The sequence below is a fragment of the Phoca vitulina genome, unplaced genomic scaffold (genome assembly GCF_004348235.1).
Source record: "Phoca vitulina isolate PV1807 unplaced genomic scaffold, GSC_HSeal_1.0 scaffold5, whole genome shotgun sequence".
Lineage (NCBI taxonomy): Eukaryota > Metazoa > Chordata > Mammalia > Carnivora > Phocidae > Phoca > Phoca vitulina.
The window spans coordinates 79,177,719-79,191,257 of NW_022589708.1; the positions used below are offsets into that span (position 1 = coordinate 79,177,719).

Consider the following 13,539-nt stretch of genomic DNA (forward strand, 5'->3'; position numbering starts at 1 on the left):
CACAAAATGATTACAGGATTTACAAAAGTATTAATTTGTGCTATGATCTGCTGATTGTATATATGTCTAAGCTCATGTGGAAATAACTTCAAATATCCAAATTTAAGACCCTTTTCCATCTTAACCTCTTCTTCTCTTCCTCCTCTACTCTGGAGGACACAAAAACATATATTTAAGATTTTCTTCCTTACCAAGTCTGGTAAGGAAGAAAACACCAACACACAGAAAAACAACACAAATCACACAAAACAGAACAAATTCAGGTTAAGACTTAAGAGCTGAAGGAAGTCTAGCTAGTCCCCAAATAGGAGCAGCTGTGATATACAATTAGCCACACACTAATTATGAAAATCAGGAGAATAAGTCTGGGAAAACACGGATAAGGAAGTTGAACAGCAACCTATTAATCAGGAGACAGACACTAAAACCTAAGATGAAATTTTTCAATGGGGGAAAGTGAGTCAACTTTCAATCTCCAAACCATCTTTACCGGCAAGCTTCCTACAATGGTTCTAGAGCCTTCCTTCATTCCACCTCAGACAGAGTTCTAAACAGCGCTGCCCCTGCGCCCCGAGCGGGAGGAGTGGGGGGGGGGGGCCGGGGGACTGAAAGGAGGGGCCTACCGGCCAGCACCCCACCATCCATCCTGAGACACCTCCCACCTCAACTCTGATGTGTGCTCAGACCCAGGAGGTTCCTCTACTCCACCCGGCTTTGCTTTGTAATTTCTAAAAAGCCGATTCAGCACGTCTCTCAGATGGGCCATGTAAAGGCTTTTGGCAGCTCTTGGGGCTTTGTCTCTTCATGAACGACACTCCTTCATATACTAAGACTTAGAGCGGGAAGGTGGAGTAGTAACCGCAGGAAAAAATTCACGTTCGCCCATACAAGAATGGCCTAAATTGGCCCATGGCAATGGCGCGCCAGTTTTACGAGGAAAAGTCAATGCTTTCACGCTAATGGTGGCAATCATGGGAAATCCATTTCTGAGGCTAGATCTGCTCTGCCAGGGTGAATCATCATCTTTGCTTCACATAAAACTGACCTAAGGAAAGGTGAGCATGAGAGCGAGTGAGCATGCCTGCACTTCCACACTGGCTGTTCTTTGCAGGAATCATGAACCAAGTTACCTGAGCAGGTAACAGCCACCAAGGCTTGATGCTCCTTCCCCAACGTGGCCTGGCCTGCCCTAGCAGTTTTAATTCTCCATCCACTGCATCTCGAGACATCAAAATACCCAAACAAATGTGGACAATGAGATCTCATAATCCGAGATCAAGCTTCCAGAAGAACTGAGCAGCCCAGGATCTTCTCCAAAAAGCCTATCCATGCTCCCCTTTCATAGTGTGTGTGTGTGTGTGTGTGTGTGTGTGTGTGTGTGTGTGCAGGGGAAGGGGGGCCCATAGACTTCATTCATACTCTTTCTTTCTTTCTGAATAATCAGAGTCTCCCCCACCCCACATTTGAGTAACTGCCTTGTGAAGGGAGGAGGGAGTGGGCAGAGCCCAGGTAGAGCACCCTCTGCCTTGGTGCAGATGGCTGGGCATCCACATCCAGGGCCCTCGGAGAAGCCCTGTGCCATCCTTGGCAAGAACAAAACTCGTCTCCCCCACCACCTCCAACCCTAACCCTTGGCATTTTGTTGAAAGTGGTCGATCAGAAAGGGAAGTCAAGGAGGCGTTGGCCTTTGGGGGAAGGAAGAAGCAGGAACTTGGCCAGTCCTAGTGGCCCCACCTGCTCGCCCACTCTGAACCCAAAGTCCAAGGAGGGAACAGACCCTGTGCCACCGCGCTGCAGCGGAGAGCCTCGCAAGGAACTGGAACCTCCACGGCCTGAACTTAAATCTTCAAATCGTTGGGAACGTCTGTTTTTCTAATAATTAAAAAATATATATATATTAAAGCAGAGCTTTAAATACAATAGCACTGTTGAACTAGTCCAAGTAGAAATAATAATAACAGCAACAACAACTATCCTTTAACCCCACCCATCCCCAAAACGCAGGGAGACAGGGCCTGGGGCTTTGCATCCTCCTCAGGTCACAAGGCTCAGCCTCTCCTGGCTCTGACCCGGAGCGGAGGGGCTGGGGTGGCGAGGGGGGCCCGGGGCGCTTGGGGACCCAGGGGAATCCAGGCGCTCCGGGGTGCTTGGGGGCACCACGGGGCCCAGGATCTCCGGTACCTCGGGGGGCGATCGAGGGATCCGGGTCCCGGGGAAGCTCTGGCTACCGGGGAGGCCCTGCCCGCCCCGCCCGCAGCATTGGGGGCGGCCGGGCAGCGAGGAGCCGCCCCCTCCGTAACCTTCTAAATAGCTTCAGGGAAGAGGCGGAGTGTGGGGTGCGGTTAAAAGGCGTCGCAGGGGCAGGCAGGTGTTGAAGACCCGACGCGCCCGGCGCGCTCCGCTCTCCCGGACTCGCAGCCAGTCGGCGGCGCCGCAGCCCACAGCCAGTGCCGAGGCGGCCGCGGCCAGCACCCGCCCAGACCCCGGGGAGCGCACAGCCGCCACCCGCGACCTCGCCGAGCGCTCCCTCCCGCACAGGTGAGGCCGCGCCGCCGGCGCCCGACCCTCAGCGCCCCGGGACCGCCTGGGCTGGGGGACCCCGCGCCGGGAGGGACCCCGGGACGGCTAGGCCTCGGGGACCTGGCCGCGGCCGGGGAACCCGGGTCCCCCCAGCTGGACCCGGCGTGCACTGAGTCCACTGCGCCGTCCTTGTCCCGGGCAGAGGCGACAGCGGACCTGGGGCGGAGGGCAAGGAGCGAGAGCGAACTTCTGGAAAAGGGAGTGAGTTCCTTCGGCCGAGTTCTGAAATTCGAATCGGGCTGTTCCGGCCGGATTTGCAGCGGCGCGCCGGGGAAGGGGACGTGGTAACCGAAGCCCAGAGGCAGTGATCGGGTTCGGCGCGCAGGGCGGGGGAGGGGAAGCCAGCCAGCCGGAGACAGTTCGACCTCGGCGTGATTGATTGTCGATAATGTTCCTCCCGGGAAATTCTCGCACAGCCGCCGGCTTGCTTTAACTGCAGCCCCTAGAAGTTTTTAATGGGCTGAAGGCTTAGTTCCTGAAGAAAAATCCATTTCGTTTGGTAGCAGGAAGCCTTCACAGGAGGAAACTGACCTTTACCTCCTCGCACTGCCTTTGCAAAGAAAATCACTCAGGTCGAGGTCCAGCAGAGATTAACTAGAACTCCCTGCCCGCTGGGAGCCCAGAGCCCCAAACCGCAGCCTAAATCTGAGCTGAGACTTTGGTTGCTTCTCTTTTTCCTTAACAATCAAGAACGTTTATCTCCAGGTGGGCTTTTCCAGCTGGACGGAAAGCTTTAGGACATTTGTTTACAAATGAGGTAGTGTGCAGCTGAGAAACGGGTTCTTTAGGACGGTTGCTTTAGCCCTTCAAGGTTCCCTCAGTGGAGGGGGGAAATAAGCCTAAATGATGTGTGTCTTTCAGTTTTCTGACAGCCTGACCCGTCTGACCGTGACCATTTCCTTGGTATGACCCTGTCTTGAGATGTTTGGTGACAGCCATGTCCCCATTAGCTCTTTGAGTCTCTTTCAAAACTAGTGCGCTCAGTGAGGCGCAATTACAGACGCCTCTGAGGGGGTGGGGGCGCTCTGTGGAGAGGTCAGCCGTCCAAAAAGTAAGGATTGAGAAGAAGTTAAGGGGTAGAGAATTCCTTTTGCCTTTTCTGCAACTTGGTGATTCACCCAGTGCCTTCCCTAAAGAACAGAACCAGCTCCTCAACTCACTGCTGGCGGAACTCCAAACAATTACAGGGTGGTGTGGGCCAGATAGGAGCCTGCCCATGACCCATCTGCCAGGTCAAGAAAGGCAGGAGAGCAGCTCCCTGGATGATTTGAACATTGAGAACAATGCCAGCCTGCTTGGTTAGTCCATCTTGAGCTATTACCCCTGTCTCATCTGGGGAGCAAATTTTAATTTGCTCCTCTTCCTAGAAGGATGTTTTAAAGATCCTTTAAAACATTTTGGTGGCAACTCAACCAAAAGCTTTAAAAAACAACAACAATATAGGGTTTACTTTGAACTGAATTTGTCTCAACTGTTGATGATTGGACTGGTTGATGGTAGAGCGTGAGATCCTTGGTTCCCTGGAAGAGGCAAAGGCGTAAGCCCCACCCCTCGATTTGTAGCCAGATGTACTGAATTAAACCATGGACAGTTTATTTCAGTGAGTGTTCTGCTTTCCAGTTGGTAAGTGCCGACGAGGAACTGGACTGTCTAATTTCATAAAATTGTTTGGTTAAAAGATGACTTTTGGCTCACCTAGGAACCTCCTAGACAGTCTGTGTCTGAAAGAGTCAGGGCTGAACTGGGACTAAACCCTGGTTTCTTCCAGTTGATGTGTCTCTTTGTCAAGCTGAGTAGGGCTAACTGTTTCCCAAGCACATTTCAATCTTACCTAGTTTTTCTGTCTGGGACTCTTCTCCACGTCTCTCCTGGCTCCTCTGGCCAAGGTGGCATTGGATGGCTTCAGCCAGACTTTGGTGCCCCACAACAGTGCCCAAGATGAAAGGTGTTTGTTCCAAGCCTGCTTAAGAAGTCCATCAGGAAACAGGACCCAACTTGCTCAAAATGAGGAGAGAATTTAACATAAGAAGGAGGATTCACTATCAGCTTAGAAGGGGTGGAAAACAGATCACTCACCAGAATCCTAGAGAGGTGAAATCCTGTTTACAAAAGAGGTTGATTGAGACAGATGGGGTGTAACTATGAATAAATGAAGACACCTCATATCCTGGGATGAAGAGAAGGCCACTGTCTCATGAAAGATTGATCCACAGGCTTCTCCAAATCCCTTTTCAATGAGTAGTACAATACCCCAGCACGCTTTGGTTCTAAACTTCAATGCAGTGACTCACCCTGTAGGACCAGTGATGGGGGGAATCACTGAGTTAAATTTTCTGTCATTTTTCTTAGTGTGCCTCTTTAAAAGGCTTCTAAATTAAAACCAGAGCCCTAAATAAAAATGTACCGGTACAATTACCAAACAGATATCCCTCAGTACTAACCGAGCAATCAGTCCCAGCATGGCAGTGAGGACCACTAATCCATATACAAAATGTATGCCAAAATCCATGCAGAGTGGCTTTGCTGCATGGAAAGACTGATTCTAACCTGCACCTTTTTATGTAGAAAAAGGAAATGAAGGCTTTTGTGAAATTTTAACTTGGGAGTGCCTTAAATATAAACTTTACCATTGGTACCAGTCATTTTACTCCTACGTCCCAAGTCCATGAATGTGAACTGAAATATTTTTAAGGAAAGTGGCTCAAGGGCACCTGGGTGGCTCAGTGGGTTAAGTATCTGCCTTCGGCTCAGGTCATGATCCAGGATCCTGGGATCGAGCCCCGCATCGGGCTCCCTGCTCAGCGGGGAGCCTGCTTCTCCCTCTGCCTGCCGCTCCCCCTGTTTGTGTGCACTCTCTCTCTCTGTCAGATAAGTAAATAAAATCTTAAAAAAAGAAAGAAAGAAAGAAAGAAAGAAAGAAAGAAAGAAAGAAAGAAAGAAAGAAAAAGAAAGAAAGAAAAGAAAGAAAGGGGCTCTGCAGGGAGATGTCCCATTGGCCTTTAAGGCAAGGCTGGCCTCAGCTAGTATCAGTCCCACTGGCATCATCCAAAACTTGAGGCTAACAGGCAGATGCAACAGCTGAGTGCTGATCCAGTGCTGAGTAACTCAAGCAGAGTGTGCAGAGTGCAGAGAGTTGGGTCAGCACTAATTAGTGCCTTTAAGTTAGTGACTACTTTTGCTTGTGGTGCTCCTCCCCCACCCCCCAAACCTTTATTATGTGCTAAACACTGGGTGAATTATTCCGGTGAATAAGCTACTCTTTATTAGAGAACGCATACAAACATGTTCCAGGTGGTTTGGGAACTATACATCTAATCCTACGGCAAACTAGGTTGGTTTTGTTTTCACCTTTTTTGGTGAGGTTGTGTAAGAGTTGATGTTTGCTCAAGAAGAGATTTAAGAATGCTGACTTACCTGGGACCCAGAGAAATTTCCCAAATTCTGTGCTGACTAGTCACTCCTGTATTGTGTTCACTTTGTCTTTTCCAGACCGCCAAGAGGAAAAGATGGATTGGAGCACACTACAGACTATTCTGGGGGGTGTCAATAAACACTCCACCAGTATTGGGAAAATCTGGCTCACGGTCCTCTTCATTTTTCGCATTATGATCCTTGTGGTAGCTGCAAAGGAAGTGTGGGGAGATGAGCAAGCCGATTTTGTCTGCAACACTCTACAGCCTGGGTGCAAAAATGTGTGCTATGATCACTATTTCCCTATCTCTCACATCCGACTCTGGGCTCTTCAGCTGATCTTTGTGTCCACACCAGCTCTCTTGGTGGCCATGCATGTTGCCTACCGGAGACACGAGAAGAAAAGGAAGTTCATTAAGGGAGAGATAAAGAATGAATTTAAAGACATCGAAGAGATCAAAAGCCAGAAGATCCGCATCGAAGGGTCACTGTGGTGGACCTACACCAGCAGCATCTTCTTCCGGGTCATCTTTGAAGCGGTCTTCATGTACGTCTTCTATATCATGTATGACGGGTTCTCCATGCAGCGTTTAGTGAAATGCAATGCATGGCCTTGTCCCAATACAGTGGACTGCTTTGTTTCCAGGCCCACAGAAAAGACTGTCTTTACGGTTTTCATGATTGCAGTGTCTGGAATTTGCATACTGCTAAATGTCACTGAATTGTGTTATTTGCTAATTAGATATTGTTCCGGAAAGTCAAAAAAACCAGTTTAACACATTACCCAGCTAGTGGATAAAAGATAGGGTGAAAAGGATGAGGCACAGGTGCTTTGCTGTCAAAGCACGGTCACCAGCATTTCCCAAGATCAAGATTCTTATCTTAAACGCAACCATTTGAAACTGCTCTAGATCTCAGTGAAACTCCAGATGCCTCCAACAGAGCGTTACTCTCCTAAAGCTTGAAAACAAAGGCATAATTCTATGCCTATACTGATTTTTACTACAATTAGTTCCAGTAAAACCCCGTGCTGGTTGGGGTTATGGGTGTAGGTACTCTCAGTTTTTAAATAAAGGACATCAGCGTTTGTTTCTCTTTCTTTGAGGAAAGGAGAGAAATGCCGAGTTCTAAAGAGGACGCTGAGAAGTTTGGGTTGATCCCCTTAGGGCTCCCTTTGCCATAGTCCCCGAACTAAAGGTGGAAATAGAGATTCTTGATTCTTTTATTCGCTTGGGAAGTTTTAGTCTCTAACAATGGGCAGGGTTATCTAATGCTTCAAACTCTGTCACGCTTTTTTTTTAAGTGAAAACTTTAAAATGGGATATGTTCTTTTGATCTGCAAGATGTTCTGAAACCATTAGATGTTCCTCCTATTTCAAAGGCTCAGATTATTATATGTGTGCAATTAGATACTATCACTGAATTTAAAATACGGCCTTTCAGTTTTGAATAATTTGCAGTGCCTGAGAAGCTGTTTGCTGTATTAATTGTGGTATGTAGCACATGAAAGCATTCCAGCCTCTCACACATGAAACCACCTAGAAGATGGTTTATAATAGCAAAGGGCCTCATTTCCAAAATTTAGGTGTAATTTTGCATGAGAAATACGGACCAGGTGGACCACCAACCACTACCAACTACAGGCTGGCTCAAGACAGCCTCTTTCCTTTACAGTGTTTGCCTTTTCCATTACTGTGGTAAATGGTAGGAACACTGATTGAAAGAGATTGCTTGGGAATATTTTATTGCCACAGTACAATTTAATGGTGCAGAACAAAATGAGGGGCGGTAGTTACCATTTTTAAAGAACAGATGGAAATACTAGACTCTAAATTCTGATGATTAAAAAGTTTCATCTACTTCAAAAGTTTGTTTGCTTCCCTCTTCAGCATCCAGTCTTCTTAAGTGAAAATAGAATTGGTAGACCTTTGTTTTTAAATAGAAACTAGAGTTTAGATAAATATTTAGCAGTTCTGTAGGACAAATTGAACCCTAATATCATCATTGTGCTTGATATGTTTTCCAAAAAATGGTACTCAGCATACTTTAATGAGGGTAAACATTTTCCTGTTACCAAGAATAGCATTGTAAAAACATTTTGTAATAATAAATAATAGCTTTAATTACATGCTTGTAACTAAAATAATTTTGTAATGTCTCAAATGTCATTTAAAATATTAAAATATAATTAATTCATAAAATAGCTATTTAAAATCTATTATAGTTTTTAATAGAAGAGCAAATTTTAATTTCATCTATAGCCTGTTTTGTATGTTAATATTTTCTATTTCATAACCCCAAATGGGTAAGTTACCAGAGTATCTGTCCACTATTCTGGGATTCTTCTGCCCACTTACAGAAAAGTCTCTGTTACTAGAAAGCTTGACAGGGGAGGGAGAAGGAGAGATTATTTTTGCCCAACCACATGCTCACCTCGAACCGGTTTTTGACAAACACACGTGAAGTATGATGTGTGGACTGGATTTGTAACCTGGAGAATGCCAAGTTGGGTTCATGTAACCACTTTGGCTCCTAGAAGAATCATGGAAGCTGACACTTAAAAATGTGATTCATGGTGAAGTTTGGCCGAGCCATTAGAAAAATTCCATAAGGTGTCTTTTCTAGGAGATTTTCTTTCTGTATATTTGTATGTAATCAAAGCTGGTCTTGTGAAACTGCTTTTTCTTCCTTAGTGCCCACTTCTATGGGAAATAAGCCCGACAGGTGAGCCTGTCCCTGTGTGTGTGAGTATCTGCCCCCGGAAGGCCGGCCTGGCCCTCACATGCTCTCCCCCGGTCAGCCAACAATGCTTCCGTCCTTTCAGTAGAATGAGCCTTCAGCCCAAGGACCTCAAAGCGTTTTACACATAATAATACTTATGAATATTTTTACGGAGAACCATACACCATACACTTTTTTTTTTTTTTAAAGATTTCATTTATTTATTTGACAGAGAGTCAAAGTTAGAGTCTCTGTGACCAAGTGTTTTATGCATATGATCTCATTTAATCCTCACAGCTGCCCTGGCAAGAATAGGCCTTCAGATAGTACTCTTCCTATTGAACGGACGGGGAAGGCGCCCCTCAGGGAGATAACATATCATACTCAAAGGCCAATAGCAGACAGTCTTATCACACAAAGGAGTGTGGTGGGTTGGACTTCTAGAATTCCCCCAGTGCCCTTAATTCCGGAAGCTAGTAGCCAACACCATAGGGACTCCCCATCTTCCCAGTGTTGATAGGGTTAAGGAGCAGTCCTGACTTCTTGAGACACTCCATTCCATTCCTGTGCGTCTTGACTTATTTATTTACTCAGCCAATATTTACCAAGTAGCAACTGAGTGCCAGGAACTACTGGGCACAGAGACTGCCAACAAAACAAAATCTCTGCCTTCATGTTGAAGGAGGCAGACTACAAACAAATCCCTGTCGATTATATATGCTGCAGATAAGTGCAACGGAGAAAAACAAAAGTGCATAACGGAAATAGGAAGGGCCAGGGGCAATGAGAATTGCTGTTTAGTATAGGGTGGTCAGGGAAGGCCTCTCTGCTAAGAGCCTACAGTAAATGGAGAAGCAAGCCAAACGGATATCTCAGGGAAGAGTCGTCCAGGGAGAGAGAAAGTCCCGGACACCAGAGTCAGGGAGAGAATGGGAAGAGATGAGGCCAAAGAAGGGGCGGGTAGTACAGACCACGTGGGGCTGGAGGCCATCAGAAGAATTCCCTATTGTTGTGCTGAAATCTGCTTGTTTATAACATCTGTTCTGCCCTCTGGTGGACCCAAAGTAAGTCTATTTTCCACTTAATAACCTTAAATAACTGAGAACAGATCCAACTTCAACCCCAACTTTATTTTCCAGCTCCACAGCTCCACATTTCCCAGTTGTCACTCATTCGTTCATTCAATATTAAGTAACTACTGTGTACCAACCTACTAGGTACCAGTAAATAAAAAAGAATAAAACAAGGGTGCCTGGGTGGCTCAGTCAGTTAAGCGTCTGCCTTCGGCTCAGATCATGATCCCAGGGTCCTGGGATCGAGCCCCGCATCGGGCTCCCTGTTCAGTGGGAGTCTGCTTCTCCCTCTCCCTCTGCCTCTCCCCTCCGCTCATGCTCTGTCTCTCACTTTCTCTCTCTTAAATAAATAAAACACAATTTCTAACCTCAGGCAGTCAGGCGCTAGCACTCCAGAGCCAGGAGTTTGCAGACTCCCCCTCAGGGCAGGGGGCATACTCTTCAGTACGTCAGGGTCCTCCAGAAGGGAGATGCAGCACTCCAGCATGGCGCAGCGCTGGGGTGACTCTTCTAGACACATTGACTCAAGTGAGCTTTTTGAACGTTCATCACCTTTCTTCACCTTCAGTTACAAGACCACCAAGGTGATTGATGTAATTACAGAATTAATATATAAATATATTTGCATTGAAAATTAAATACAGAAGTATATAAAGTCAAACGTGAACGTCTCATTTCACAACCCTGCTTAGAAGTATTAACCTCTCCATGTATATCCTTCCAGTCTTTTCTCTATGCCATTGCAGATACTTATATACATATACACACCAACATACATAACCACTTTGCATTTCCTACATATTTTTTTTCTGTGATAGCTTCTCATCTAGTACTATGCCTTGGAAATCTTTCCGGGCCAGTATGTGTAGAACTAACTTGTTCTTTTTAACAGAAATACAATATTCCATAGAACGACTGGGCCATAAATTGTTGAACCACCGCCTTGTTCATGAACAATCGCGGTGGTTCCAAGTTTTCAGACCACTCCCCCTCCCCTTTCCTTCCCACTGTCCCACCCCCACCTCCTACCAAACTTTGTAGTATATGTGACGTTCCAACCTACATGCAAGCCTCTACATTTTCCCTGTCAAAATTTCATCTTGCTGATTTTGGCTCATCCCTCTAGTCCATCCAGATCTTTCTGAGCCCTGTATTCAGTTCATTGGCAATTCCTTCCAACTTTATGTCATCTGTCAGTTTAATTAGCCTGCTTTCTCTATAGTTATTTAAGCCAATAAAAATGTTGAATATGGAACAACCACCCAAGATTTCCTTCCAGCTCAATGTCAGTTCATCTTATCGGCATGACTTGAGTTTGGAGTTTTAAGGATAAATGTACTTAGCTGCATCTAATTCACAAGTTTTCATCTTAATAGTAAGGATATTATGACAAACTTTGTGAAGGATCTTACAAAAATACTTAAGAATATTTACCATTTCATTATCCATTTTAAAAATGCATCTATTAGCTCCTCCTATGTGCAGAGCATTGTTCTAAGCCCCTGGCAAATGCAAAGATGATTTTAAAGGGTCACAGTGTAGAAGGCAGATGTGTATGAGGTGTTTACTTTACAAAACAGTACAGTATGGAACCAGCTGGATGTGACAGGCACACCAAAGCACCACAGAAAGAGTTCAGGATGTGAAATAGTTTCTTTTGGGGACCCACAGAAACAAAAAGTTAAATCATGAAAGACGGCAGACTTTTGCCAGGAAAAGACCTGAGACTAGTGGTTAGTTTGGCTGTTTCCATTTCTTTGAGAAGCTAAATAACTTATCAAAGACTTTTTCTACCACTCGAAGTTTCTCAGAAGCTCTTAGTCCAGGCTAGAACCTCCCGAGATGTGGAAAGCTTCTCTCTGCTGCCATCTGCTGTCAACCAGGGTAACTACAGGGCGTGGCTTCCCTCAGTGATGGCGGGGTGGGGGCGGCCGGGTGCGCCCGCCCAACCTCAGTTTTCTTAAAAATCCCCTACACCTAAACAGCCACATTTACCTCTTCATAAAAACTTCATTGCTTCCATTGCTCTGAGTTTTTATTTCCAATTTGTAGATATCCAGCCATTGTTGTTTTGTTAGGGCAACCATAAAAAATTCACACATAAACATATACTATTTCCTCTCCCAAATAGTATAATAAGCAATTTTAGCAGACTTCTATAATCTCATGGTTATAGTCAGTGGCTTTTCACAAGTTTCTTATTTAGGTTTTCCCTCAGGTTTCTCTAAGTATTCTGTCACGTGGATTTTGAAATCTTACCATCTAGGACCATAAATGCCATGGTGAAATTATTTCTTACTCAACACTCATCTATGTGAATAGGTGAATCTCTTATCTAAAAAAATTTTTTTTAATTCATCATCTAATATTAATGCAGCAAATCTTCAAAGATTCAGGGTTATTTGGTTTTACTTCCTTATGTTGTAAGGAAGTATCCACTGTAATTTTTCAGGTTCCTTATTCATCACTATATCTACTTTTCAAAACCTGAAAAAAATGGGTTTAGGGCAATTTTGAGTCACAGTAACTTAAGAAAGCATGACTTTCTCCCACTTGGCCTGCCTTTTCCAAAAGAAAGAGATCTCAATCTGAATAGATATTTGAACACCTATGTTCATAGGAGTATTACTCACAATAGTCAATAGGTGGGAGCAACCCAAGTGTCCATTAGCAGATGGAAGAATAAAAAAAAAGGTGCCACATACATACAATGAGATATTATTTAACCTAAAAAGGAAGGAAATTCTGACACATGCTACAACATGGATGAAACTTGAGGACGTTAAATTCAGTGAAGTAAGCCACAAAAAAGCAAATTCTGTATGATTCCACTTTTATGAGACACCTAGAACAGTCATATCCATAGAGACAAACAGTAGTATGGTGGTTTCCAGGCGCTGGGGGCAGAGGGGAATGGGAAGTAATTATTTAATAGGTTCAGTTTGGGATGATGAAAAGTTCTGGAGATGGATAGTGGTGATGATTGCATGATAATGTGAATGTGCTTAAAAATGTACACTTAAAAATGGTTAATATGGTAAATTTTATGCTACATATATCTTGCCATAACTTTATAAAGTGAAAAAAGAAAGATCTCTTTTCTCAACACAAGAGACAATGGATGGTATCCATTGAAAGACACCAATTGTGATCACATTGTATTTAGAAATATTTTGAACTCAGACACACATCAAACACTGTTAATGTCTTTATTCTATTTTATTAGTGCTATAATGCACCAGAATAAATTCCTAAGCCCATATATATTAACCATAAACATTAATAGGACAAGTCTGAACACACAGCTGAGTCTTTCCCTGCCCTATGAAAAAACAGTCTTGTTCAAGTCTGATCAAGCCCTTTAGGAAAGAAGTACCAGAAAATTACTCTGCCTCAAATTCAAGTGGCATGCTAGAAGTGACCTTTCCCAGTCTCAAAAATATGTATAGTACTCTCTGTAGCCCATACCAGGTGAAATATTATGAATAAAAATTATTGTCAGGAATAGTGATAAAAAAGGTGGGGGGTGAGGGGAACATCCCATGGCCAGCTCTTAAAGGCTCACATTTCTCTAAGTTCCTCTGTTGTTAATTCCCCTGGCAACTTATTTCCTGAAGCTGGTATGAATTAGAACTCATTATAGTAATCTGGTCTAGTTTTCATTTCTATCCCAAACAGAAGCAGAAGTTTTAATAATAATCATATCCTCTATATCCACGAGCATATGGGGGATTGGAAGAATTTGCTCCCAATA

The 13,539-nt window shown here is 44.6% G+C and overlaps 1 protein-coding gene across 2 annotated transcripts; it reads left to right on the plus strand.

Annotated features, from left to right (window-relative positions):
- The first annotated feature begins 2,324 nt into the window (after nucleotides 1-2,324).
- Nucleotides 2,325-8,117, plus strand: GJB2 (gap junction protein beta 2). Of its 2 annotated transcripts, none has more exons than XM_032402509.1 (2): nucleotides 2,325-2,538; nucleotides 6,070-8,117. In XM_032402509.1, exon 2 carries the CDS (start codon nucleotides 6,087-6,089, stop codon nucleotides 6,765-6,767), a length of 681 nt encoding a protein of 226 aa, XP_032258400.1. In that variant the 5' UTR covers nucleotides 2,325-2,538; nucleotides 6,070-6,086; the 3' UTR covers nucleotides 6,768-8,117. The 2 variants fall into 2 exon arrangements, with proteins under 2 accessions (XP_032258400.1, XP_032258401.1); XM_032402510.1 differs by lacking the exon at nucleotides 2,325-2,538 and adding an exon at nucleotides 2,721-2,781.
- Nucleotides 8,118-13,539: the final 5,422 nt, after the last annotated feature.